This window comes from Mus pahari, chromosome 1 (assembly GCF_900095145.1).
Source record: "Mus pahari chromosome 1, PAHARI_EIJ_v1.1, whole genome shotgun sequence".
NCBI classification, from domain to species: domain Eukaryota; kingdom Metazoa; phylum Chordata; class Mammalia; order Rodentia; family Muridae; genus Mus; species Mus pahari.
The window spans coordinates 13,800,443-13,826,811 of NC_034590.1; the positions used below are offsets into that span (position 1 = coordinate 13,800,443).

The 26,369-nt window shown below is 49.9% G+C and overlaps 1 protein-coding gene across 1 annotated transcript in view; it reads left to right on the forward strand.

Moving 5' to 3' along the window:
• Positions 1 to 11,518: 11,518 nt before the first annotated feature.
• The window catches only part of Vstm2b (V-set and transmembrane domain containing 2B), a 31,154-nt gene continuing 16,303 nt past the window's right edge, over positions 11,519 to 26,369 (forward strand). Inside the window, exons 1-4 of the mRNA XM_021207821.2 lie at positions 11,519 to 12,164; positions 12,721 to 12,905; positions 13,953 to 13,982; positions 15,122 to 15,593. Of these exons, the coding sequence (XP_021063480.1) occupies positions 12,083 to 12,164; positions 12,721 to 12,905; positions 13,953 to 13,982; positions 15,122 to 15,593 (769 nt within the window). The 5' untranslated portion in view covers positions 11,519 to 12,082. The remainder of the gene's footprint in view (positions 12,165 to 12,720; positions 12,906 to 13,952; positions 13,983 to 15,121; positions 15,594 to 26,369) is intronic.

Here is a 26,369-nt window from a genome sequence, read left to right on the forward strand (position 1 = left end):
TACCAAAAGCCACTGCCACTGCGGGCTGTACAGCTTCAGCCAACATGCCTTCCTGCAGTGAAACTGTGAGCCCCAAATAAACCCCTCCTCCCTCAAGCTGCTTCTGTTAGCTACTCTGTCCCAGTCATGAGAAAAGTAACTGGTGCACAAGAATACCTGTTTATCTGCACTTTGTTATTGATTTACAAAATGTTTGTTGTGGTTCAACTCTGTCAGGAACACTGTGGATGTTTCATACCTGATTATTATGAGGGAAAAGGAGGAGAAAATGCAAGAGAATTTCTAATGCGTCTGGTCAGTGAGTCACCATGGCCCCAAGTGACAATGTATCTAGGAACTGAATGACACACTAGCAACAACAGAGGCGGGAAAATCAGAGATGTCCATCTGTAGTCACAGCTCAGTCTCGGAGAGAAAATGATACAAGGCTCCACCCTCTAGCACAGATTTCATTACTCCAACGGATGACTGGAGCTCCTTTCAAATGGGAGGTACAGCACCCAGTGCCAGGTCAGTGGGATTCCTGAATATCATCCAACAGATGATGGAGGCTGGCGATAGGGTGGTGGTGGTTAAGCAGTAAAAAGAAAAGGGCAGAGCTGTGGACATCACAAAGGTTAAGCATAGCTTATGGCAATGGGCCCAAGGGAGGGATGGGAAGGGGTTACGCATTCTCCTGCTGGCCTCATGGGTATCAAGCAACCTAGTGAGACAGAAAATAGTCAGGTTGGCAGTGGACCAGGTTTGGAAGGGGGCCAGGCTTGCCAGGTGTGGTGGCACATGCCTGCAAGCCCAGCATTTAGGATTCATGAGATAGAGGTCAGCCTGGACTACAGAGCGAGATTCTCTCAAAAGTACGTAAGTAATGAAATTCCTCCTCCTACCTCCAAAGAAAAGAGTGGTTCTAACACAATTCTGTGTTCTGAGGGGGAGATTCTTCTGGCGTTGTCTCTCAGAGCCCAGGTGTTATCTGCAGACTAACACTTCTGATGTCTCTGCACTTCTAGTATTTCTGCAGTGAGCCTTACCCCTTTACATATCTATCTGGTCGTCACTGGTCTTGGAATCCACAGTGTGCCATGGGCTTCTGGGCTATCTCAGACAGCTTCCCAAGCATCTGAAGGGGACAGAGCCTCCAACGAGCATGGGGAGGCTGAGCCTTCTTCTATGGCTAGGGAAAGGCCCTACAACAGATCATTAAGCCATCTGAGCCTAGGGTTACTTCTATACACATGCTGTGTATACACATCCATTCTTCCCCAGAGGTATTCCAGCATGGCTCCGAGGAAAAAAGGCCAAGAGGGAAGCATGCCCTGATCTATGGTATCAGGGAAGAACTTATGGGGGGAGGGGAGGGAAATGGAAGTGAAGGGGATCAAAGACAGGAGAAGGAGGGAGAGATGGAGGAATAAAGAGAATGGGATGGTGAAGGAGATAGGGAAAGAGCCTTTTCTAAGAACAGTTTTTAACTTCCTCTTCTCCTTGAGCCCCTGCAGAGGCTCAGGGGAGCCAGCTACCTGGGAACTGCTTCCTTGTTCCTGTGTGTGCACATACCCACCCCAATATGCACATACCCGTCTACACACATGCTGTCTGGGTATTCATACACCTTTTATATATACCATGTTTTCTGTTCCCAGAGCTGTCACTCTTCGTTAGCAAATGCTGCCCGTACACACACATGCACATAGAGTACCCTGTCTGAACACATGCTGCCCACACTCACTAGACATGCCACCTGTCTACATATGTCCACACGTACTTTCTTACTGCTCTGTGCATGTGCCCACTGCATACATCCCAAGAAAACCTCTAGGACCCTGGTCCTCTGAGGATGAGTTAATGGCATAAGGCAGGGGATCCATTTTGAGAGCCTCCTTGTATCTGATTGCCTTTGAGAGGAGAGGGGACAAATAAGAGAATGCTGGCGATGCTGGTGATTGGAACCCAAGTGCAACCGTCGATTAGGCCTTCCCAGGCAGTATCCGTGATCCCAGTTAAACCTCCAGGTTGTGTCTACATGCATTCTTCTCACTCCCATTCCAGCTCTGACTCCCTTCATCCTGTCAGAGGTGAGCACACGGACATGCAGCTCCATGCTGTTAACTTCAGCAGCCTGAGAGGTTCCTCTAATCTTTTGGGGGCCTCTACTCAGACCAAATCTCAGGATTTGTGGCTTTAGCAAAGAAAACAATTTCAGGACAAGCCAGTATGAATCAGAGCTGAATATTTTATTAAAGATATTTTAGTATAGATGTTAAGCATGAGAGTATAGATGTTAACATAGAGAGGTGCTTAGAAAGAAAGACATTCCCAAGTGTAGAGGGAGAGTGGAAATTAACTATCTAAGCAATTGCCATATATACCACTTTGGTGGCTCGCAAGTTACATTTTCTTAAAGGTTAAAAAACCTCATCCAGCCCTTTCCCTCTCTTTTGATAAGTAAAATTACAGTGTAAGTCTGAAGGTGCCTTGGGCAGAATTATAATCTGATAAGACCAGGGGCCACTAAGGGTTTAGTACATGTTCCTTCTCAGAAAGCAGGGGCTTTTGGTAAAATTCCCACTAAACTGCAGATTTATATTTGGAAAAAGAAAAGGGCCTTGAGCAGAATTGTTAATTGAGCTGGAATTCTTCCTGCAATGCGAGTGAGAGCAGCCAGATTCTTTGGCTGAGGGCTCTCCACCATTCCTGTGTCCCATAATGTTCCTTGCCTTTTGTGTCAGGCTTAGGTCACCCTTCTTTCCTCTGTCTGATCAGAGCCAGCCCAGGTATACTCTGAAAGTCATGCCATATCCGTTACCTGCTGCCACTAGGCAGGCCAGGAGAAGCCGCTGCAGCCATGTGGGCTAGCCTCTCCCTGGCAGGGAGCGGTAGATCTGAGCCCACTGACCCATTTGATCAAGAGCTGAATGTTGTTCCTGCTGTCCCAATGCTGAGTCAGAGAGAGAACAGAGACACAAGCCAGCGTGGTTAGGGGTTGGGCTTTCCTCACAAAGAGAATCTTATTTGGTACCTTGTTTTTTTATTTGTTTTTTTTTTTTTTTTTTTTTCCAGAAAGAGGAAAATTATAGTTTAAAACACGGTTGGAAAAAATTAAGTCAGATCTGAAGTATCAAAGATATACTGCAGCTGAAGCCAGGGTCTTTTGTTGCTCAAAACTACAGATCTTAAACCCCCAGGTACCTTGGCTCTGACGATGGCTACACATGGTCAGGCACTGTGTTCACCTGACCATGCTGCAGGGAAGAGCCTAGAGGAAGGGCAAAGACAGGAACACTGGGCCAAAGCTGCTCCTCTCTCCAGGCAGGGTGACCTTTGTCAACTTCAGATGGGAACACACATCTACCCTCATCTGGATCGGCCTTGATTGTATCAAATCCCACTGGAAAGTGGGGGCGGGGGGGAGAGGCAATAAAACCTCCAGAATTGATATTAAACCACTGACATTTCACAAACCGCACAGCATTGGCAGCTGCCAGTCTACCAGCAGGACAAAGTCTGAGGGCGTGATTCAGGCGTGAAGGTCACAGCAGTACCACGGAGCTCCTCCAAGACCTGGGCATAACCACCGATAGAGCAGTCAAGATGGCCAGAGTCTGGCCACTCAGACCAGGGTACATGCCCTTATGCAATTTTTCTGTCCCTCTTGGACTCTGTGCCTTTGCCTTCGACTAGTTCAATATGGAAGTAAACTGACATAGCCAGATCTAGCAAGGCCCTGAATGAGGCTAGAGATGATGTCAAATCAGAGCCCGAGATTTATCTCCCACTCTCCATTCTATAGTCTCACACTATAGATAGGCCGGCTCCCAAGATGGGACTGTGAAAGCCCATGTTCCTTTGAGCAGCCTGGGAACTCAGCAGGGGCCACACAATGGATTTGGCTTCCTGCCACCCATCACCCATTGAACACCTGCCACATGGCGAACAATGTGTCTGGTTAGGTATAAGGATGGACTGGGCATAGCTCCCACTCTGAAAAGGTTCAGGCCAGCTGCAGGTCTTTCAATAACTGCTGTTGCCTACTAGATAGGTGGGCGGTAAGTTTCCTCAGGTCTGCCAGCTCTAGGCACAGATCCACACAGACAGGTAGAGTTGAGCTGTCCCTATGCTGGTTTGAGGAACGTGTGAAAAGACAGCACAACATTAGTTAGGACGGCCCAGGAATCGACCTCAGATATAGGAAATCCTGCCATGTCACATTCCAGGACAACAGTAGACCACTAACCATCATGTTTTCATGCCCAGATGAGGCCTCGGAGTACTCAAGGCAGAGCCCCAGAAATCACCAGCCCCTTGAGAGATGAGCTGGACCACTGTATTAGTGAGGGTTCTCTAGAGTCACAGAACTTACGGATAGTCTCTATATAGTAAAGGAATTTATTGATGACTTACAGTCTGCAGTCCAACTCTCAACAATGGTTCAGTAGTAGCTGTGAATGGAAGTCCAAGGATCTAGCAGTTGCTGAGTCCCACACAGCAAGCAGGCGAGAGAGCGCGAACCAGACTCCCTTCTTCCAATGTCCTTATATGGTCTCCATCAGAAGGTGTAGCCCAGATTAAAGGTGTGTGCCACCACACCTTTACTTCCAGATGACCTTGAACTCCGAGATCTCCCTGTCTTAATCTTTTGGAATCCATAGCCACTGTGTCTCAAGATCTCCATACCAAGATCCAGATCAAAAACTCTAACTCCCAGCCTCCAGATTAGGTTCACTGGTGAGCCTTCCAATTCTGGATTGTAGTTCATTTCAAATATAGTCAAGTTGACAACCAGGAATAGCCACTACAGGAAGACCCTTCTGGGCATGAGAACAAACAAGAATAGACAGACATACAGGGAGAAGAAATAACCTGGAAGGCTTTCTGGTAAATGATTCCAGCCAGATGAACAGACTCTGAACAGGAGGGCTGTGAGGACTAGAGTTGGCTTCCAAGCCCAGTCTTGGAGTTCCTAGATAAAGCCAGGTCTAAGCCTTCTGCAGAGACCACACAGCCAAGGACAGTATTGATGGGGTAGAGGGATCCTCTCCTTTATTGCACTACTCAGAGCTACCACTGGGGTATGGAGGTAAGTCACTGAGTATCCTATACTCTCTCCTGTATAGGCTTTAAGTATGAGAGTCAAAAGAACAAGATGTACTCAGAAGGGCAGTAAGATATACCCAAGTGTGGACATGGGCTCTTCAGGGGAGAGTTGGAATTAACTATCTAGGATGGACAGAATTAATTATCTCTTACTAGGCCAGGACCCTATGGGGATGCTCTGGTCAGAGAATTGTAGGTGGAAATTCAGACAGTTCTAGAAGGATGTTACAAGATTGGGACCTAGATCTGGGGCTGTCCTTTAATGGGCCTGGCACATCCAGAGATGCTCCTGAAGTCCATATGCTGGAGACACAAACCCACAGTCTTGTACTGTGCATCTACCCTGGCCGTTCACAAAGCTACTGCCCAGATGTCAGTTCATCCATCCCACAGCAGTTGAGGGAAGATTCGTGTATCTTCTTGCAAGAAGAGAGATTCAGCCACTGCCCGTGAGGAAAGACTTTTCGGCGGTTGTGCTCTCAGGCTTGGACTTGCCCATTCCTGGATCCCTGGTTCTAGGACTTGAGCCCTGCACTCACTCTGGTTCCAATATGAGGCCAACTCTTCAGAAGGCTGTTACTCCCATGGAGACCACAGCTGCCAGGGATAGACACTGGCAAATGCCACAGGTGACTCTCGCCTCCCAAAACATCTCCACTGCCATGTTCCAAAAATGTCTTCCCAAGAAGGAAACTGCACGGGAGTGAGAGCTCTGACTCTCTGGTCTGGTCATGATCAGACAATACTGTGTTTTCCCATCACTGTCTTCAGCATTAAGGTGAAGAAAGCTCGTGGGGGAAATAATAGAGTTTAATCTCAAGCAGATCGATCAGCTCCATCTATCTGGCCCGAGCCTCTTAATTCTACATAATGTCAAAGCAATTTTTGGTTAAGTACACAGTCTGTCCCCTACTAAATTAAACTAATAGATCTAGTGGGAAATAAAATCCCAAGTGCATTGAGAATATTAAAAATAAAAAAATTAACTCTCCATAGGTCTAAAGATTTATTTTGGCAAAAGCTTAAATAACACACACCCAAACACTCACACCCACAGAGGTGGGGTGGCTAAAATCCATCTTCTGTGGGTGCTCAGTTCTTGTGGCCACTTCTTGTTCTAATTCTGCACCTCCCTAGCACCTGGGTTCAAGATCCACCAGTCCATGACTGCAATGCCCCACCCTATATCTCTTCTGCACTGAAAGCCATCAGGTACAACTTTATGATGTGGATTGTGCTGTCATTTCTAACCAGCAGCTGAATCATAAGCTGTCACAGTCACTCCCTGCCCGCCCCTCAGCTTAGACACTGTGAGGCTTTTACCTCTAAGTATGCTGGCTATGGGTACTGCTGCTTGCTGGGACCTGACCTGTTCTCAAATGTAAGAGGAGTCTGGAGATGAGAAAGACGGCAGGCTGAGGACTCTCCAAGAAGGGCTGTGTACAGCAATGACCTTGTCTCTGCCCCTGACTGTGAAGAGAGCTGCTAATACCCCTGCTCCTCTCTCATCCTTCTGTAAGCGACCAGGGTCCCTGCTACCCCCTTGTCACAAGTCCAAAGCCTGCCCTGTCTCTCAACTCGACTCATGATTTTCTTACTCTGGACTCCTTTCTGTCTCACATTGCCAGGTCTCTTGGCCTAACATGTTCTCTTGGGCAGCCACTCAGTCAAGATGGGGACATACCCTAACCAGGCCCACAAGAGCCTATTTCACTCACACTCAGCATGCAGGCTCAGTTCTGTCAGGAAGCCCACCTAAGGACCTTCAACGTCCCTCTCCTGACTATCCCCAGACAGGGTGTCACTCCACCACATGCTGACCTGTTTCTTGCCAGACTCTCACCCTTATCACCAGGACCTAGCCTATGCAGCTCTTGACCTCTCTCTTCTAGGCACAAAAATCCTCACCAGGCCTTGGGGGTACAAAGCCTGTGATTCCAGAACTCAGGAAGGTGAGGCAGAAGGATGGCAAGTTTGAGGCCAGTCTTAGTTATGAGACTTTGACTTTTTAAAAATTGGACCAAATGCCTCTGCCCACTCCTACACCACCACCACCACCACCACCCATCACTTAAGTGCAGAGGCCTTGTGCAAGGCACCTCTATGCCTTGTTTTCTGAAATGTTCCCTATGCTGGAAAGTAATGAAGCAGATTCTGCCTGGGACTTCTTCCTTTTCATACCCCTTCTCTATAGATAGTTGCTAAACCCAGTAAATTGTGGCTCTGATAGACTCACAAAGAGACACAGTTCTATAGACCCTTGGAGGGCCACTGCTACTAAAATGAGCTATAGCAGGCCAGACCCTGGGACCTGACAGGTGTGGATGCCTTCTGTAAACCAGTTGAGCCCAGACTAAAGCTATGCCTGATTTGCAGAAGGTACAAGGACAGGGCCAGGCAGCCTCTGTGACAGCCCAAGGTCTGATGAGCATACAAGAACCTCTCTTGTCCCCATGCAATGCAGGGGCTGTACTCCTCCTGGAATCTGACCCTCCAAGGTGGGGGTGATGAGGCTGGACAGAAGAGAGCAAAAGGAACACAAAACAAGAGCCTTTTCACTTGCCTTCCTCCTGGCTCAGAAGCAATGTCCACACACCCACCCACCCTTTCACTCTTCAGCATTCCTTGTAGATACTGACCTGATGTGTGTCCTTGCAGTGTGGTTCCCTTGAGGCCAGACTCCAAGCCTTTATCCCCTGACACTGATGGCAAATAAATGACTGCATTGCCCCAAAATAAATTTCCCCATAAATCTGATATTTTGCTTTAATCTGTCTGGTACCCAGAGTGTGCTGGGGTTATTGATAGGAAAGTTTATGGATGGGCTGCATCTTAAAATCAAAACACATTACCCAAAATCAATGTTGCTGCACGTGGCAGTAAAAGGACAGGAAAGGTCAGCCAGGACAAGAATATCGAAGCCTCAACTCCAAGACGGAACATTAAAATAAATAAACTTTGCAAGCGACTCTAGGAGGCACAATTGCTAAAGCTGTGTTAAGGGTGTTTTCACAAGTGACTGCAACAGATCACTGTCCCCAGGATAGCCCTGGTAAGGGCTTCATGCCCAGTCCACAGCTTAGCTATAGCAGGGATAATCGAGGCAGGAGGGAAAGGGCACCCAAGGCACAGCAGATAGAATTGGCAGGAACAAGCCCAAGGACACCGCCAGTTCGAAGGTCACCAAGAACATTATAGGAGACCCCGAATACTGTGGCCCCACAGGCACTTCAGATCTGAGGAGGGCTGAGGGAGGAGTCTGCAGTTCTCCATCTACCGTGAACAATCATGGTGGGGAACTGAACATTCATAAAATGCTCTCACAGATCCATCATCCGTAAAGGGAAGCCACGTCCCTCATACTAAGAGTCTGCACACTAGCAAGGCATCTCTGCAGGTGCTGGAGGGATATTTGCAGTGGGTAGGGCTAAATTGCTGTCTCTAGAGAGAAGCACCTGCTTAGAGAACACACAGGAGCCTGCATTAGCACTTTGGCCCACCAAGGACAGGTAAGGAAGAATCTGGCTCTCTTTTCAGAGGTAGTAGCCAGGTCAGAACAAGGTAGGAATCCCAGAGCTCCTGCCTATCACTAGGAAACTCCAGCAAAGGTGGCCAAGAGCCACTCTTGGCTACTGAAGGTGCTCATTATTGACTCTAGCACACCAGCATGTTAAAGGAAGGTCATATTCTGCCCACCATCTACCTGGGCAGGCAAGCAGTTTCTATCAACACAGAGCTGAATAGGTCGCTCTGATCCTTCTCAGGAGCTCCAGGTTTCTTACGTTGGGAAGAAACAAAAAGGAAAGAAAAAGAGAAGGGAGAATCAAAAATAACCCAAAATAAGAAAGATCTAGGTTGACTTGGCCAGTTGTGTGGTTTTAGGAAAGTTCCACACGTTCTCTGAGCCTTAACTACCTCACCCAAAACATACACTGAAACCATCTTGTCTAGCTATCCCTGTGCTAAAAGCCAGAGGTGCCCCAGTGACCAATGTAGACAGAAGCTTTGCAGACATTAACCAAGTAAGACAATAAGTAAAAGACATTGAGTCATATTACAGAAGGTGATTATTTCCAAGGAAAGGAACATAAAGACAAACAGGGAGCCCTGGGGGAGGGAGCTCCAGACTGCAGAGTTACACATCAGTTAGAGGTAGGTGAGCCTAGATAAAAAAGTGCCTTCCTGACAAAACTCAGAGCGTGAATATTAGGAAGAGGTACATCCTAGTCAGATAGCACAGCTGATGCAAAGGCCCTAGGGTGGGCCTAGTGTGTTGCACTGCAGGAGGGAGGATCTTGTCCAGAGAGGAGCCAGGAGAAGGACAGAAGGGAGTGGAAGGTGAAGATGAAGAAGGCAATCAGTTGACCTTGGGAGGCCACTGGTATTTGTCCTGACTGGAGCAGGAGTCACTGTAGGCTTCTGAGTAGGAGAGGGTGGTCTTATTTAGGTTTGATAAGGACCTCTTGGCTGTCATGTTGAGAACTGATGCATAGAAAGTGTGCACCCAGTGTCTGCTATGTGACAGGCACACGATGTCAAGCAGCTATTACTATTATTCTACTACTATAGTAACACCAACGTATGACACAGGGAAAAAAATCCCCACCAGACAGAATGGGTGGAAAGAATCCACAGACCTTCAGAGTGACCAAAGTGTACCTCCCTCTAGCTGCTGGCATCCCTCCAGCAAGCCATCACTGACGGTCACTGGCCATCAGTCCTTGCTTGAGTCTGGTACTGGGAGAGGAGCTCACTGCCTCTCCAAACAAGCCAATGCACAGTGGGATAGCGCATGTCATCATATCCCTGCTTGGAATCAATTCTCCAACTGCTCCCTTAGAAACCTGCTATGGTCCTCCCTTGCAGCGCGATGCAAGTCTGCCCCCTCCCTTCAAAAGCTGAGGACGGCACCTGCAAGGTTTTGCATTTACAGACCTATGGTGGTTTCTAAGGAGTGGTGGAATGTCCAGGGGGAGGCAGGCCAACGTATGTATAAATATATGTAGAGGGAACAGGCAATGGGGACCCTGAATGAAAGGTCTACAAGGCCTTCTGCTCACAGAGCATCAGTGAGTGACCAGAGGGGGAAATGACCTATTGGCCACATAAGGAAGAGGAGGGGCAGAAGAATGCAGTGTCTGTGGTCCTCACTGGTGAGGGGAAAGCTTATAAAGAGCTACCAGCTTCTACTCTGGAACTGTGTTCCTGTTGTCTTAGACAAGGGTGGCCACTGGGAAATTATTTCCCTTTTGGTCTTCTGTCTTCACTAGCCAGTAGCTCGCTGGCAGGGATACTTGGATAGCTCCAGCATCCAGGGGAAGTTCATTGGGTTGTGCCTCCATAACTTAAGACAAAGCCAAGTAATGAGACCAGACCAGACCACTAGCTGGGAGATCCCTTGAGGAAGAGAGAGACCCAAGGAGAGCTCTAGGGCTCTCCCAAGCCCTTGTGCCTGGACTGAACTATTTCATCCACCCACACACCCCTTAGGAAGGCAGACTGAACTCTCTAGGTGGCTAAAAGATATGACCCATTCTAGATGAAGACCAGGGAAGGTTCAGGGATTCAGAAGATGCAAGAGTGGAGGATGGGCTCAGGAACGTGTACTCCACCTCTGTCTGCTTCCACCCGGGGGCTGGAGGACCCCCTTTGCTATGGGTACAGAGTGGGAAATGGCCAGGAAGAGCTTGCTTGCAAGGACACAGGGACCAGCTCTCTCTCTGGGCAGAAAGATGGTCCCCACCCAGAAACCTCCTGAGCCCTGAGTCGTGCCCTGCGCTCCCCATTTCACCCCACCCGCACCACCTCTGCTGTCACTCACGGCCACTGCCTGCTGGCTCCCTGGTGCGCTCCTCGCCACAGGCACCTGCTCGCCGGGGCGCTGGACGCTCAGTTCTTGCTCTTACACTGCGGACTCCTAGTCTTCACTGTCACTTGGTCTTGCTGCTGGCCGGACACAGCACTCCTCCCTTCTTGCATTCCCCCGGAGCCCACCCACCCGCCATGGCCAGGGTCTGGGCCAAAGAGTGGCGTGGCTCGTGGTCCAAACCTGGGTAAGGAGTTGGAGACACTGGGGGCTGCGGAGAGGATGGGGGACACACAGAAAGCAGGGTGGAGCAGCTGTCTCCAGAGATGGACACTGGGAAGAAGCCAGGAGTTTGGGTGGGAGGACCCCCTAAGCAAAGCAGACGCCGGGTGGGGTTGCCTTGCAGCCAGAGAGACGGTGGTCGCTACGAATGACCCCGCGGCGGGGGCGGAGGGGGGGGGACGACGGGGTAGGGGCGGGGCGGACTCGGAGGGGAGGGCGGGGGAGATGCCGTGGAGGAGGCTGCTTGCCACCCAGCCACTGACCGCCCCCTCCATTCCCCTCCCCTCCCCCCTCTCCCCGCCTCTCTCGGGCTGCGGGTCGGCCACGCCGGACCCGCTCTCCCCGCGCTGCGCTACGATCGGACGCCAGGTCTGCGCGCCGCGGCTGAGCGCCCACTCGCCTTGCGGAGTGAGCGGTGGATAAACCAGCGGGGGCGGCGGCGGGAGAGCTCCGCGGGAGTCGGAGGAGGTGGCAGTCGGGAGCCCAGCCAGAAGGAGACCAGGAGGCAGACGCTGGTGCCTCACAGGCGCTCCCTCCCTTCTCCAAGGATGGATCCTGGCGCAGTCCGGCAGTTTCCTGGCCCGCCCGCCAGAGACTGAACTGCGGATCCCTATTCTCCTGGGGAGCACCGGAGTGAAGGAGGTACCGACCGAAGGAGCCTCCTGCAGGGACCTCGTCTCCTGCGTCCCCCGCGTAGCGCCCCCCGCCGGAGCCGCGCCGGGCCAGCCGGCAAGGAAGCTGGGCTGATTGGCGGCCGCCGGCGGCCAGGGGAGGGGGCGCCGTGCGGGGCCATGGCAGGCTCCGAGGCGTCCTAGCCGGAGCTCGAGCGGGAGCCGAGCCCAAGCTGCCGCCGCCGCCGCCTCTCCGCGCCGGGCCCCCGCCGCCGCCGCAACCCTGCGGGAGATGGAACAGCGGAACCGGCTCGGCGCCCTCGGATACCTGCTACCTCTGCTACTGCACAGCCTGCTGCTCTTCGTCGCCGACGGTGAGCGCGGGAACTTCCCGGCCGCGAAGGGCTCAGGGGACCCTTTGCTAAGGCCACGGAAGTCTGCCCGTTGGCCACCGCGGAGGAGGAAAGGAAGCCGCAGGGTTTACGGTCTCCAGCAATCCGGGTGTGCAACCCAGGCTGGGAGTGGGTAGGAGCACGAGCGCAGAAGAGGGTCGCTGCAGCGTGGCGTCCGCTTAGCTTCCACCCGGTCCCCGCTAAACAGAGGAGGCCTGCAGCAAGTGAGAGTTGGTGCTTCCCAGCCTGGCTCCAGTGATAAGGCCCTATCTCCCCTGCACCCTGCGCGATCTGGAGGGGAGTAGCCTGCAGCAAGTGGCGGGCCCCCACTGCCACCTTTGCTGCTGCTTCCTGAACTTTGCTGGAGCCTCTCGCCCAGGGTCACTTAGTAGCTGGGGATAGGAGTTGGGGTGAGCCCAAGGCTCGGTAGCAGGAGACCGACCGCCTCAGCCTTGGGTAGCCCCAAGCCCTCCCAACCCCCCCCCCGCACCCCCTCCCCCGCCTATTCCCTGGTCACGCCTCTCTCTCCCGCCCCCAGCTACATTCACCGAAGTCCCCAAAGATGTAACCGTGCGAGAGGGTGACGATATCGAAATGCCCTGCGCGTTCCGGGCCAGCGGAGCCACCTCATACTCGCTGGAGATTCAGTGGTGGTACCTCAAGGAGCCTCCCCGGGAGCTGTTACACGAGCTGGCGCTCAGCGTGCCGGGCGCCCGGAGCAAGGTAATCCGCTGCCCTTCGCTGCACCCGTGCTTATCCCACTTCTTCCAGTGGAAGTACCCCTTCACAGGGCGCTGCCCTTTCGCTCAGCCACCTCCCGGTCGTCTGTACCTCCACAGCATTGTCAAAGTAAACGGATGTCCCGGATGCTATAGATTCTTTACCACTCTTTACCCTTCTCGCCCAGCCCCTGAAACCCCCCACACATCTGGTCCAATGTTACTGTTCATGCTAGCTAGCTTTGGGACTATACTCTGATGGGTGCTGGCTTGAGAAAAAAAAAAAAGATCACTTGGTTCTGGCAGGCTCTCCTCTGCCACCCTGAGGTCCTAGGGCCAAGGAGTTCAGCTCCTTCAGATTGTGCTTGGGTGGTAGAGAACAGGGTACTAGAGCATGGTAGCCAGCAGGTCACCCACCTCTAGCTTCCATAGGGTCATAGGGTCTGAGAAACAGCTCCACCCTCAGTGGCTGGAATACCTTACTATCTGACCCATAGCTCACACCAGCAACCACACACTCACCTACCTACAGTGTCCCCAGAATCCCACTCAGTGTCCCTGTTCTCATCCTCCTCTGGCACATATCCACATACCAGACTGCCAGGGCATTCATGATGTTGGACCCTTCATCCAGTGTTCCGTTCCAAGTGGAGAATTTAGAGGAAGTGATGAGGTCCCCTTGGCTGTCCAGCATCCCCACTCTCCAAAGCAGACAGGTGCTTATGGGGCAGCCACTCCTCAGCCAAATGGTTTTAGCCAGGAAACCTACTTTTCTCTTGGTGCACTGCAGGAATCCTAATGTATTTGGTACCCTTCGCCATGCCACACCCCAGGTAGGTCAACCCCCAGCTCACCTGCAGAAAGTATCCTTGTCAAAGACAGGTCAGAGGTTACTGAGCACAAAAAATGTCAACAGCTTAATTTTAAAATCAGTCAATTAATATCTCTGTCCCTTCCTCCCGTTCTCCCTTCTCCCTCCCTCCTTCCTTCCCTTCCCGCTCATACCGTTCCTTCCTTTTCCTCCCCTCTCCTTTCTCCCTTTTCATTTTAGGTAACAAATAAGGATGCAACTAAAATCAGCGTAAGTGTGGAGACCAGCGTGGGCCGCGGGAGACCCCTTCTGGCCGCTTCGCGCCCCGCAGCTCCCTCCCCTTTAGAAAGCCTCTGCTGCCGAGCCATGCGGAGCTCTACTACCACTGGGGTGTATTGTGGGCTCCTTGGCTAACTGGGCGCCATCTGTCGCTGGTAGAGGGATTAGGTTTGTCTTTTGTGTAAATCAAGGGTCCAAATCCAAGTCTCACAGGATACTCACCAGTAAAACACAACTTCCTCTGCACCACGCGCCCAGGGACCTGGAGAACATTTGCCCTTACCTTCTCTGCTGTCATTTCTTCCAAGACCTCTAGCCAGCATGGCTTTTTGTTCAGGCTGCGCGGCACTTCAGTTTCCCACCCCCTTCCGCCCCACTCCACACACTCTAGGCTTGCCAGGAGCACCCTCCACTCAGCCATCTCCTTCTCCTTGGGTGACATTGTTATGTGCTCCTGGGGTGGGTGTCTTTTGCAGTCAAGGGGCATGGGGTTTATATCACTGGAGCGTAGAAAAAGCAGGGATTGAAAACAACCAAATCCTCTTCGAGGGTCCTGTTTAGAGGTGAGGGCTTTCCCCGGTGTTCGGTGAGAGTTTCCTTAAGATTTCCGCCATGCCTGAGGGAAAGAAAGGTTTGTTGAGGCTATTAACAAGTGGTCTGTCCTAAATGACAGGGCAGGACAGGTGTAGTTCTGCATTCTACAGGCAAGATGGACACACCGCAGGTGCTCCGAGCTTTAAATAAATGTGAATGTGATTTTGGGTATATGTAGGATAACCCCAGAGCAGTTAGCTTAGGCTTTGAGGTGTAGGAAGGATGTGGATAATTAGCGTCTGTAGCCCTAGCCTGAAATTTCTTGCGAGTTACGTTTGATTGGAAGGGACAATAAGCAAGAGTAAATGTGAGCTGAGATGGCTGGGAAATTGGGACCCAACACTGTGCAGTCTGCAACAAGGTGTCAAGGCAGAACTAAGAGCCATGTGCCACAAGCGAGATGAATTGGGGTGTTAGGAAATATTGGGATGGTATGGTAATTTGGCACAGTGATAGCGGAGCTGAGAGCCCAATGGTGTGGGCTCACTAAAGATGTGGCACCCAATGGTCAGACCTCTAACAGGGCTGTTTTGCAGACCGTGCGAGTCCAGGGCAATGACATCTCACACCGGCTTCGGCTGTCCGCCGTACGATTGCAGGACGAAGGTGTCTATGAGTGTCGCGTTTCGGACTACAGCGACGATGACACTCAGGAGCACAAGGCCCAGGCGTTGCTGCGTGTGCTATCGCGCTTCGCGCCGCCCAACATGCAAGCTGCAGAGGCAGTGTCCCACATTCAGAGCAGCGGCCCGCGTCGCCACGGAGCCTCCAGTGCTGTCAGCTCCAACAACGCAGGCGCTGCTGTCCGCACCACCTCTGAAACCAGCCATGATGACAAGAACCCACCTCCTGGGAGCCCTCCCGCTGGATCAGGAGTTCCTGAGGCCGCCGCTGCCGCCGCCTCCGCGACCCACACAACCACCACAACTGCTGCTGCAGCTGCTGCTTCTTCATCAGCGTCGCCACCATCGGGGCAGGCTGTCCTTCTGCGCCAGAGGCACGGCTCCGGTAAGGGCAGGTCCCAAAGGGGCTTTGCATGCCCGGGGAGAGGGAGGTTAGCAGCCAGTGCATCAGCAGCGCCAGAAGCAGTTGTGTGCGCCAGAAGCACCTTTTCTGCTGCGCCTTTCTTGCGTTCTCTGAGCTTTTTCCCAGTCTTGACTCTTAACGGGTTAGAGCATCCTACCAAGTATATTCATAACACCGTGGGCTGCTTTGCTTAGCACTGACGCTGGGTTGTGAGGCATCCTCTCTTCGGACAGCACTGAGAGCTGTACTCCCAGATCCTCAAGTTTGGACAGCTATTCCCCAGGTGGGGTACTCCTTTTGAAAGAGAATGAAAGCAGTGAAAACAGGCTGTTGTCCCTCTTTGCTGATTGGTGACTTTGAATTCTTATAAGGTGCAGGAAGGTCGGCTAGGTCGCCTTTGCTAAGTGGTTTCTAGGTGTGGCTTTACACAAGCTGTACATTTTGTATGCACATCAGAGTTCCAGTTCTCCATGGTTCCAGAGGGAATGGAGCCCTGTACCACACTTATGAAGGCACAAGGAGGCTGATACCCATTTTCCTAGGGAGCTAAAGACTAGGGAGGCAAAGAGCTGAGGTTAGGGACTGTCAGAATAGAAGACCAGGAAAGTGAGCTGGTGCTCTAGTAACAAGACCCTAAGGGTGTTAACATAGCAGTAATGAGGGTTTTAGGATGCCCAGAAAAAGCAGAAACTTCTGTGCCAAATACCCTTCTCTCAACATGGCTCCACTCTTCAACACAACTCAGAGGTACACTATCTCCAGTGCTCACTCCTAGTGTCTGATTTTAAATAATTCACTCCCTGCCTGGAACCCCCTACTCAGTATTGTATGATTCATATTTCCCATGGAAGAAATCTCTACTGGGATTACAACCTGGAAGGCTAGGGAAGACTCGTGGCACTGATGGGATAGGGCAAGCTGTCCTACACCCAGCCTGGCTGTTCTCAAAGTGCATCAAGGGCTGCTAGCTAAGGATACAGGCTCCTGGACAGTCCTCACTGAATCCAAGATGACAGGCCTCACATCATCATGCATCCTATCCTCTTGCTGATCCTTAAACCTTTGAACCTTTGGAAGTAGTTGGCCCATTCGGAGCATCAGTTTAGCCTTGTTTCTCCCTTAGTTACTCCATGCTTTAGGAGTTCAGCTCCTCCTCTCTTTGGGAGATTGTTTTGCGTGTCTCCCTCAGGAGGGCTGTTGCTGTGTCTCCTTCCCTTACTTAAGAAACTGCACTATATCTCTTCCATGGGAGTTTCTCCCTCCCCTCCCCTCCCCTCCCCTCCCCTCNCCTCCCCTCCCCTCCTCTCCCCTCCTCTTCCCCTATGACAGTAGCTTGCTCTGTTTCTCCCCTGTGGGAGCCAGCTTTGTGTCTTCCCTGTGGGAATCTACTGTGCGTCTCTCCCCTAAGAAACTTAATTGTGCCTCCATCCTCTGTGGTTTGGGACATTTTTATCCCTCTTAGTTCCATGGACCTACAAGATACCACCCCACCACATCTCACCCCACCCCAGTTAATCCATGAAAAAGATGGGTCAGCTCCAAACAAACCCAAGGTCTCCTGCCTAACATGGGACTTTATGCCATTCTGTATTAATTTAAGGTAATGTTAGGTGCCATAAGAAAAAGGCAAAATGTCAGTAGCTCAATATGTTCCAAATTTATGGTCTTGCTTGCACCACATCTTGTCCTAGGGTGGGAACCTCATAGCTCTGTTCATACAGTCATTCAGAGACTCTGGTTGATGGCCTGTAATAGCTCCAACAAGTGGATCTACAAATCTCCGGGAAGCAACTATATCAGTATATACGGAAAGAGATATAGAAATGTTCTTTTGCCCCAGTTCTAAGAGAGGATGGAACCCTAAGGCTGTAAGGTGTGCATAAAGCACAGCGAGTTCACTTATTTCCTATGAATTTAGAATGACCATCTCTAACATCTGGAGAAACTGAAAAAGGTGTCTCTTAAAGCATTCTGTAGTGCATTTTCTCTGAGAAAAGTCACTCAGGAATGGCAAGGTGGATTTCTAAGGACCAGGCGTAGAGGTGACAGACATCACATCTGCCTTCATCCAGTGACCACCATGTGGTCCCACATAGATGCAGGAGTTTGGGGGAAATATACCGGACATCTTGACAACTGCTTTCCAGCTTCATCTCTCTGCAATGGAAGAGGGCATAAATTTTGAAGGATCTGTGTCTAAGTAGCACACAGTGGGTATATTAGGAAAATGTTTATTGACTCATGCCATGATTGGCTTAATTGCTTCTGATTAGAGAAAAGACCCTTCTGCCCCTTCCTCTTGGAAAGTAGGAAATAAGTATATGTGACAGATTGGAGTAGACCTCTGGAATGTTCCCCAGAGCAGTGGCAAAACAGATAATCTGAAAGCCCAGATAAGAGTTTATATCTTTGCCGTCTGAAAAGTTGTGTGTGACTTTAGGTAAGTGGCTTGGCATCTCTGTAAAACGAACAGTGAGCTACCCCGACGTTTCCGTTGCTGCTGCAGATGGAACGATGTAAGAAACAACTTGGCTCACGGTTTCAGTCACCGCAGTTCAGACACTTCATTGCTTCTGGACTACAGTGAGACAGACCAACATGGTAGAGCACACATAGAGAGAGCTTAGCGTAGGAAGATTTGTGCATAGATGTTCATCATAATCACCGCGGTCTTAGCTGTTCAGGATGGAGAGGAAACGAGGAGAGGATGAGCAAACTGACAACTGGAGAGCAAGCTATGGAGAGGTCTTAAGAGAGATGAGTGGTACAACTGGGGTTTACTGGGGGCTTTGACCAAGGAGTACCATGTACCAGAGATTCCTGAGAGTGAATGTGGCCACACCCATGGCATTGTAATGAGACTAAGGACATGAGCTCATTCCTGGTAGAAATTCTTCTTCTTTTGGCTAGTGTCAGGGTGCTTGAGAACTAAGCATGGCTAATAAAAGCTCCAGTCTGTGCTAGCCACCACTGGAGTTGGATGAGCAACTAAAGATGCTCCAGGACCTTTTACCCCATAACAGATTCACTCCCGGAGTGGGATGATGCGTTACATCTTAAAAGATAAAGATAGGGTCCTGGCATCAGAACTCTTGCAGCACAGCTATCAGAGTTGTCACAGCAGATGGGGGTCTTGAATGTCTGCCAGTCACAGGGCCATGGGGGTCAGGATAGCAGCAAGGCTGGAATTTCTGTTTGTCTTTCCTGTGTGGGACAGTAGTGTTCACTGCCATTTGGAAAGCTCAGGCAGCTGGGGTACCTGAAGGGCAGACAGTGCTGTCCCATTGCATGGGATATAGTGGCTCTGGATACTTTTTTTTTTTTTTTTAATCACACAGCAATGTTTGCCAGCCCCTGTACAGCCCAGGAAGAAGCATATCTCACACAAAGCCCTGATTTCTCTCTAGCTCCACCTTGAAAAGGAAAGGAGACCAGATGAGTTATCAAGCCTAGCATTGAACCCATCCCTGGAGCCTCTCTGTGAAAGTCCTAGGAGAGCTACTTAGTTGTGGCTACCTGGGTACCCCACTCTGAGCCTAGAGAAGTGGGACATACGATCTCTACTCTGCATCCACATCTAACAGCTTTGATACCAAGGAGGGAAGGTTGAAATCTTCAGACTGTTTGCAGGATGGGCATTAACCTTTCTGCAAGACTTTGCTGAGTTCACTGCCAGCTGGGTCTTATGAATTCCCCAGGGAGGCAGCCGGCTCAGGACTATCTCAGAGCCTCCAATGGCAAGGGATTACAGCATGTTCTGGGTTCCTTCCCAGCGCACAGTTCTAAGCCAGAGTGGCCCATTGCTCTTGGATAACGAGCAGACATGTTTGTAGTGTTTCTCAATCAGGATGCTGGTGGAACAGATGGCACAGTCAAGCAGAGTCACTGCTGGGCTTTGGAATACAGTATTTATGAGGGTAGAGGCAGGGTTAGGCCAGCCAGCAGAGGAAGATCGCGAGTCCCCAGGGCCAGCAGCAACAGGAGGTGCTAGTGCCCATGAGATGCAGAACAAGGGACGGATAAGATGGGCAGAAGCCAGAATAGCCGGAGGACAAGGTTCTCAGGTCAAATCTGTGGTGTCAAAGTCTCAATGGAGGGAATCAATTGACTTGCCGTGACCCAACAAGGACTTGACGCCCCTCTTACATGTTCCTCATATGGCCTCCTATTAGACACCCCCCCCCCTTGAAAGTCAATGCCAAGAGCATCTGGGGAAGCTGTTCAGAGAGGTCAGCCACAGGGCTTAGAGCACAATGAAGAAGGGCAAACGGAGCACCCAGGGGCCATGGATGGGGTACCCCAGCCTTGGAGCACACACTAGCCTTTTCAGCTCAGCAACCGCGAGAGTGGCAGTTAATCCTAAAAGACTTTCAGTTGCCCNGGTTCTTGTGAAGTGAGCTACTTCAGCCCTGTCAGGAAGGAGTAACAGGGCAGCTTGCTCAAACCATTGCCCCCTTTCCTACTCCTCGGCCCAGAAAGAAAACCTTTTCTCACCCATCTGTGCTCAGCAGGGCCATAGAAGTATTTGCACTAAAAGTTTGTTTAAATTTTTTATTTGATTCATGTTTCATGTTTTATTAATCATCATGGGTTGGATTAGCAAAGCAGAGCAGACAGAGAAGGCTGTGTCTCTTTCTCACTGTGTAAAGCAACCTGGCTACTCATGTGAACGCTGATCCATTGTCATAAACACTTTGTTGCCAGTTGCCACCGAAGGTTGGGGGAGACAGAGTATCTTCCAAACACTGCTAATGAAGGAAAGGCACCTGGAACTCAGCCCAGTCTCACAAAAAGAAAATAGTCTGCAAACAGAAAGACTCATTTTGGCACAAGGTTCTCTTCTGGAGGGACCTTGGGGTCAGACTATCCATCCTCAGAGCTTCAGTTCCAGGGGAAGCACCACAACCCCTGCTGGGTGTATCCGGGTGCAGAGAACTAGCTGCTTCCACTATTTCAATTAATGGTTAGGCAACAGCCAAGGCCATGGTTTTACTGTGGTGTTTGGTGCTGAAGAGGCTGTTTCTGCTGGGAGCCACTGGGAGGAGGGGGGGGGGGGAAATCCTTGGGTGTTGCCATGGCAACCATAAACCATGACCCAAAAGGGCTGAGGATGAGGTGAAAATACTCTCTGTGACTCAACCTGTGCCCTAGGTAGATGACAAAGCTGATACAGTAGTGCCAGGCTGATACCCAGCCACAACAACAAAGCCAGAAACCCTAGCCTCAGGAGGACTTGTAGACCATTGCTGTCAATAATCTGCTCATCCCTAGAGCTCTGATGTGGTATAAGGACCTCACTGCAGGAAGGAGGAAATAATCCTGGCAAAGGGATGTCCTCAGAAGAGGGAGGGACCCACTGAACATCCCAAGGTGGGGGGGGGGGGAGAAAGGACTCTGAAAGAAGTTGTGGAGGCCCACAGTGGGCAAGAGGCATCTACATATTCCCAAAGAGTAGTGAAGTCTTGTCTTGTCAGTGATAGGAGACTTTTTCTCTCAGCCACTGGGATTCTGCCCAGCCCAACCTCATGCTTCCTTTGAGTGGGGACCAGAAATGGCAGCTATGGACTGTTAACACAATCAGGAGAGGCTTCCTGTAGACAGACTGTTTTCAGGCATGAGTCAGTTAGGGATGGTGTCCTCTCAGCTTAGGTGATGTCTTGACAGGCCCTAGATTGTCCCATAGCTCCATGCCTGGATCCCTGTGATGGACTATGAAGGCTGCACGAAATGGTTTTGTCCTTCACATCCACACAGAAGCAGCCAGTTAGCTCACAGCCCAGCCTTTCTCTCTTGGCATTAGAGATTCCCAGGAACAGCCAGCTGCTCCTGCAGCGTAATGATTATTCAGTTATATCTCCCTTTTACTGAGCATGTGTGCCTACCACTGTCACCTCTACTGTGAGCAGCCGTTCTCGCTAATTCTTACTGTCTTTCTTCATCCCCAAGAACGTAGCTCCTTCCCTGGTTTGTTGCTGGAGCCCAGACCCTTTCATCCACAGTAATGGCAGCCCCCACGAGGAGAGCCAAGCACCAGATTTTCTAAATGTCACCAGAGCCAAACCACTAAGGAACCTCTCATTAAACACACCGGGAGCACATTTTTAAAGCTCTGAATGTTAAGGATTCCCCAAGCATCCGCAGGGATAAATGAGGTCAAGTGCTTCTGTAATATGATATTGATTAGTCCTGCTCCATTCGGACAGTGGCGAGGCCTTGCTTATGATCTAAAGCATGGAGCTTTATGGGGATGATAGCAAGGCTTTAAGATATTTTTGCAGCACAAGGTGGAGGTGGTGGTGGTGGTGGTGGTGGTGGTGGTGGAGGTGGTGGTATTAATTGTTTTATTCCTTAGTGCTCTGATGATATTTCCCATACGCCTCTTACAAACTCCTCTAGAGAAGTAAGAGAAGTCTCACTTTGTCTTATGTAACAGAGAAACTGAGGATGGCACAATTCTGTACTTCCTCCCTATTCCTGTCTATTCCTTAGGGAGGACTTTCCTCAGAGTGATGCTTCCTGGGAAATGAGTCTGATGGCTTTCATAGTTTAAGGGAAGAGGATCATGTAAATGCCAGTGTGGATCACCCCCTTTGGCTCCTCCAAGGTTAGGGTTTGGCTGATGTGGAGCACTAAGTGATGGGGCAGATTGAGGGAGGCATTTGGCAATAGGAAAGCCCTCAGTAACTTGTTGAGGTGTAAAGATAGAGCCATCCCATGCTATTCATGCAATGGCCCCTGAGACATAGACCTGCTTCCAACAACATACTCAGATGGAGACTGATCTATGAAATGAATTTTTCTGTTGTCATTATCACCATCTGGGATGAATCCTCAAAGTTACTTTAGACGGGCTAAAATTGGCTGGCTCTGCTGTTCTGCTAGTGGACTTTCTGTTGGGTGTCTGTTTAAAATAAGAAGCTGTGTCAGTGACTGTTCTCATCACCATACCAAATTACTGGACAGAAGCATCTTAAAGGAAAAAAGCATCATTTGCGTTGAGAGATGTAGAGGGTTCAGTCAGTCATAAGAGGGAAGATGTGGTAGCTGGGGGCTCTGTTTGTGGTGGCCGTGGATTGTTACACAGTACCCACCAGGAAGGAGAGAGAGCTGGTGGGAAGTAGGTCTGGGCTATCTATAAATCCAAGGCTTGCTCTCCCGGGCCACCACCTCCAGCCATGCCTCCAGTCCCATGGGTTCCATTCCTCAACCTCTGGCTAGTGTCATCAGTTGATAACCATGTTGAAAACATTTCACACCATACCATAATGGAAGCAGAAGTGGACATTTCAGAAACTCTTTCCTACTCTTTCCTCCGGGGTCCTTCTCCACCCACCCCAGAAGTTGTTAGTCATTCAGGCAGAGGATTGCCATAATGTTCTGACTATTCGGGAGTCTTTGAAGGCTGATCGGTAACAGGTCATGTCTTACTAGAATCAAACTGCCCACCCCATGCTGTTAATGAGGGAGGGCAGGGGAAAGACTTGGAGCAGTCAGTTCTCTTGCATGTCGCCAATGTTACCCATCTTGTCCTTGTGGGTGATTCAAAGCACACACCCAGTAAATGCTAGGAGTGCTCAGCAGGGAGTGGCAGCCACCACATGTGACACTTTATTCATTCCCCTGACATTTTAATCATTCCCACTATTTAGCTAGCTCATCTGCGGACAAACACAGGTTTGAGTGACAACAAATTCTATTTTGGGGCCTTGGAGCGCTGCCAACTACCCAGAGTCACTGTATACAATTTGCCTTTCATAAGCAACAGTTTCCTCCTGGTATGTACACCTTTGTGGGCTGGAATCATGACTTCATCGTCACCATGAGCAGGTTTCTTCTCTGTTATCCTCTATATAGAGCCAGGTCCTAGGCTGGACGGCAGCTGACTGCATCAGAGAAGTTATCGGTTAATTTTCACAACTAGATGACCAAAACACCTGACAGAAAAAAGCAAGGATTGATTTTTGGCTCAGTCTCAGAGGCACTGTTTCATGTGGTGGTTTGAATGAGAATAACCCCATAGGCTCAAATATTTAAATACTTGATCCCCAGTAGGTAGTGCTTTTGGGGTAGGTCTGGGGGTGTGGCCTTGCTGGAGGAAGTATGTCATTGGGAGTGGGTGCTACGGTTCCAAAGCCATGGTACAATCTTAGTTCACTTTCTGACTCCTGCTTATGTATTGGGATATGGATGCTCAGCTTTTGATCTCAGCAACTGGATGCTGCTGCCTTGCTGCCTCCAGTTCACCATCATGGACCATAATCCTCCAGAACCATAAGCCCAAATAAACTCTTCTCTAAGTTGCTTTGGTTATGGTGTTTTAGCACAGGCACAGAAAAATAACTAATGCAGTTCTCTATGATGGGTGGGAAAGTAGAGCAAAGGGGGAATTCTTGTACTCAGCTGTCATTCTTTGCTTATATCATGGAGATCTTCAGAACACCCACATTTATGATGATCTTCTTCCCCTAATTAAACCCATTCGGATGGTGCTCTCGAAGACTACCCAGAAGTTAGAATCACCAGTCTCCAAGAAACTTCCAAATGCACTCAAAGTCAACAGCGAAGATCAGCCAACAGGGCATGTGTACAGAGCACGAAGTCCAGCACATAGGAAACACTAGGAGATGGTGGCTTTTGTCATCTTAAGTTTGTATGACAATGGCAGTAAGCGTCTAGAACATGTAACAAGCTTGAAAGGAACCCCAATGTGAGACTTGAGTTTCTTTCCCCTCCTATACACCAGGTAAACTTTATGAAGCTAATGTCATATTAAAGGAAGACCACTAGGAAGACCCTTGGCAGCTAAGAATGTTGGGAGCAAGGCTTGATCTTCAGGGACACAGTTACAGGTAGAGGCCCTCAGAGATGCAGAGATGAGGGTTCTCAGTCCTAGAAAGGGATGCAGAAGTGCAGTGGGCTGACTGCTGCAAGTTACCCACTCTTTGTCATCTGCAGAGTAGGGATGGTGGCTCCTGCTCTGCTGAACTCTGAAGACACTCAAGGGGGAGTAACTGAAAATGGTACCTGGAAGGGCTCTGTAAGCCAGGCCAGAGGGAAGTTCAACCCCTTTTCTCCACAGGAATTCTCCTTTCAAATACACCAGTAATGCCAGTTGTGTTTGAAGTTACCACTAGACTTTCTCTGGAGATTCAAAGATGATTTGGACAGGATACCTGACCAAGCCCTGAGAAGTTTAAGATAGCCACAAAAGTAGAAAGGAGAGGGAGAGCATTGGAGTTAGCGGGCAGTCTGTACCCCCAGAAACTCATTTTAGGGACACTAGAGTTCAGAGGAAGAAGAGGGAAAGGACAAGGGGAAGGGGAGCATCAGACCCTGATCCTGCTAGTCCTCTTCTTCACTCCACCCCATGCTACTGCAGTATCCTCTAAATCTTCCCTGACTCTTTTTCAGCCTAGATGTTTCTTTAGCATGTACCCCTTCCTATTCTCCTATATCATGGTGCTTTGATACCACGGAACCTGGATCTCCAAGAAAAATGAGGTCTCTTAATAGGCACAGCAGTGGCCTAGAGGACAAATTAGATAGGATAGGATAGGATAGGATAGGATAGGATAGGATAGGATAGGATAGGATAGGATAGGATAGGATAGGATAGGACAGGACAGGACAGGACAGGACAGGACAGGACAGGACAGGACAGGACAGGACAGGACAGGACAGGCTGGGCCTCATCATCATCACTGTGTGGCCTGGCCAGCTCCTTTCCCCTTTGTCCCCCAGCTTCACACCTGTAAGATGAGGGGAGTGCAGAGTAGTAGGATTTTTTTTTTCTTGTTTAGGGGATGTGATAGTTTGAGCCCGGGTCTTACTATGAGCATAGGCAGGCCTTGAACTAATTATCCTTACTATGAGCATTGGTAGGCTTTGAACTCATTATCCTTCTGCCTTGTCCTCCTTGGTGTTGAGGAAATAGATGTGAGCCACCTTGTCTGGCTTTGATTGGTAATTTTTGGACTGAAGAATATTTACAAGACATAGTGCTGGTTCATGCCTCTAATCCCAGCACTGGAGAGGCAAAGGGATTTGGGATTCAAGGCCAGAGGATGCTACACAGTGAAACTAAGGCAAGGGCAGGAAAGTGAGAGAAGAAGGGATCAATTCTGAGAGATTAAGGGATCCTTGTAAGGAACATAAGGAGTGCCTCTGGAATCTTATAGGAAGATTGAGAAGGAACAAGAAGACACACCCAGAGCACTCTAGTGCTGTATCCTTCTACAATCAAAACAACTCTGCTTTCTGTCAGAGCTTACATATTTGAAAATTACTGAACTTGACATTTATGACATCAGTTACAAATGGAGATCTTAGAGGTATTCTGTGATCACACCCCACTATGGAAGCACTGAACCTGTGACAACTGTCTTGACATTTGCTTGTGGTCAGTTGGATGTAGAAGAAGTACTTGGAATGGGACTAGGAGATCTGCACAAGGCCCCTGTGAGCTATGATGAGGTTGTGTGGGTAGAGGACTGAGGGATCCACATGACACCTGGTCATTGCTAGATACAGGATGCCACTGCTGGTGAAGAGGAGCTATTTTGTGGCTTGGAATTATAGATAAGCAGTGAATGGTGTATGCTGGCAGTGTTGTATAGTTTAAAACTGGTCCCATGCCATGATATGCACTGGTAATTACTGCAAATAAGACAAGAAGCTTAACACTTCCCAATGCTAGGGATAAAGGAGACACCAAACCCATAGAATGACTCTCTGAGATTTCTTCCTATCAAGGAAAAA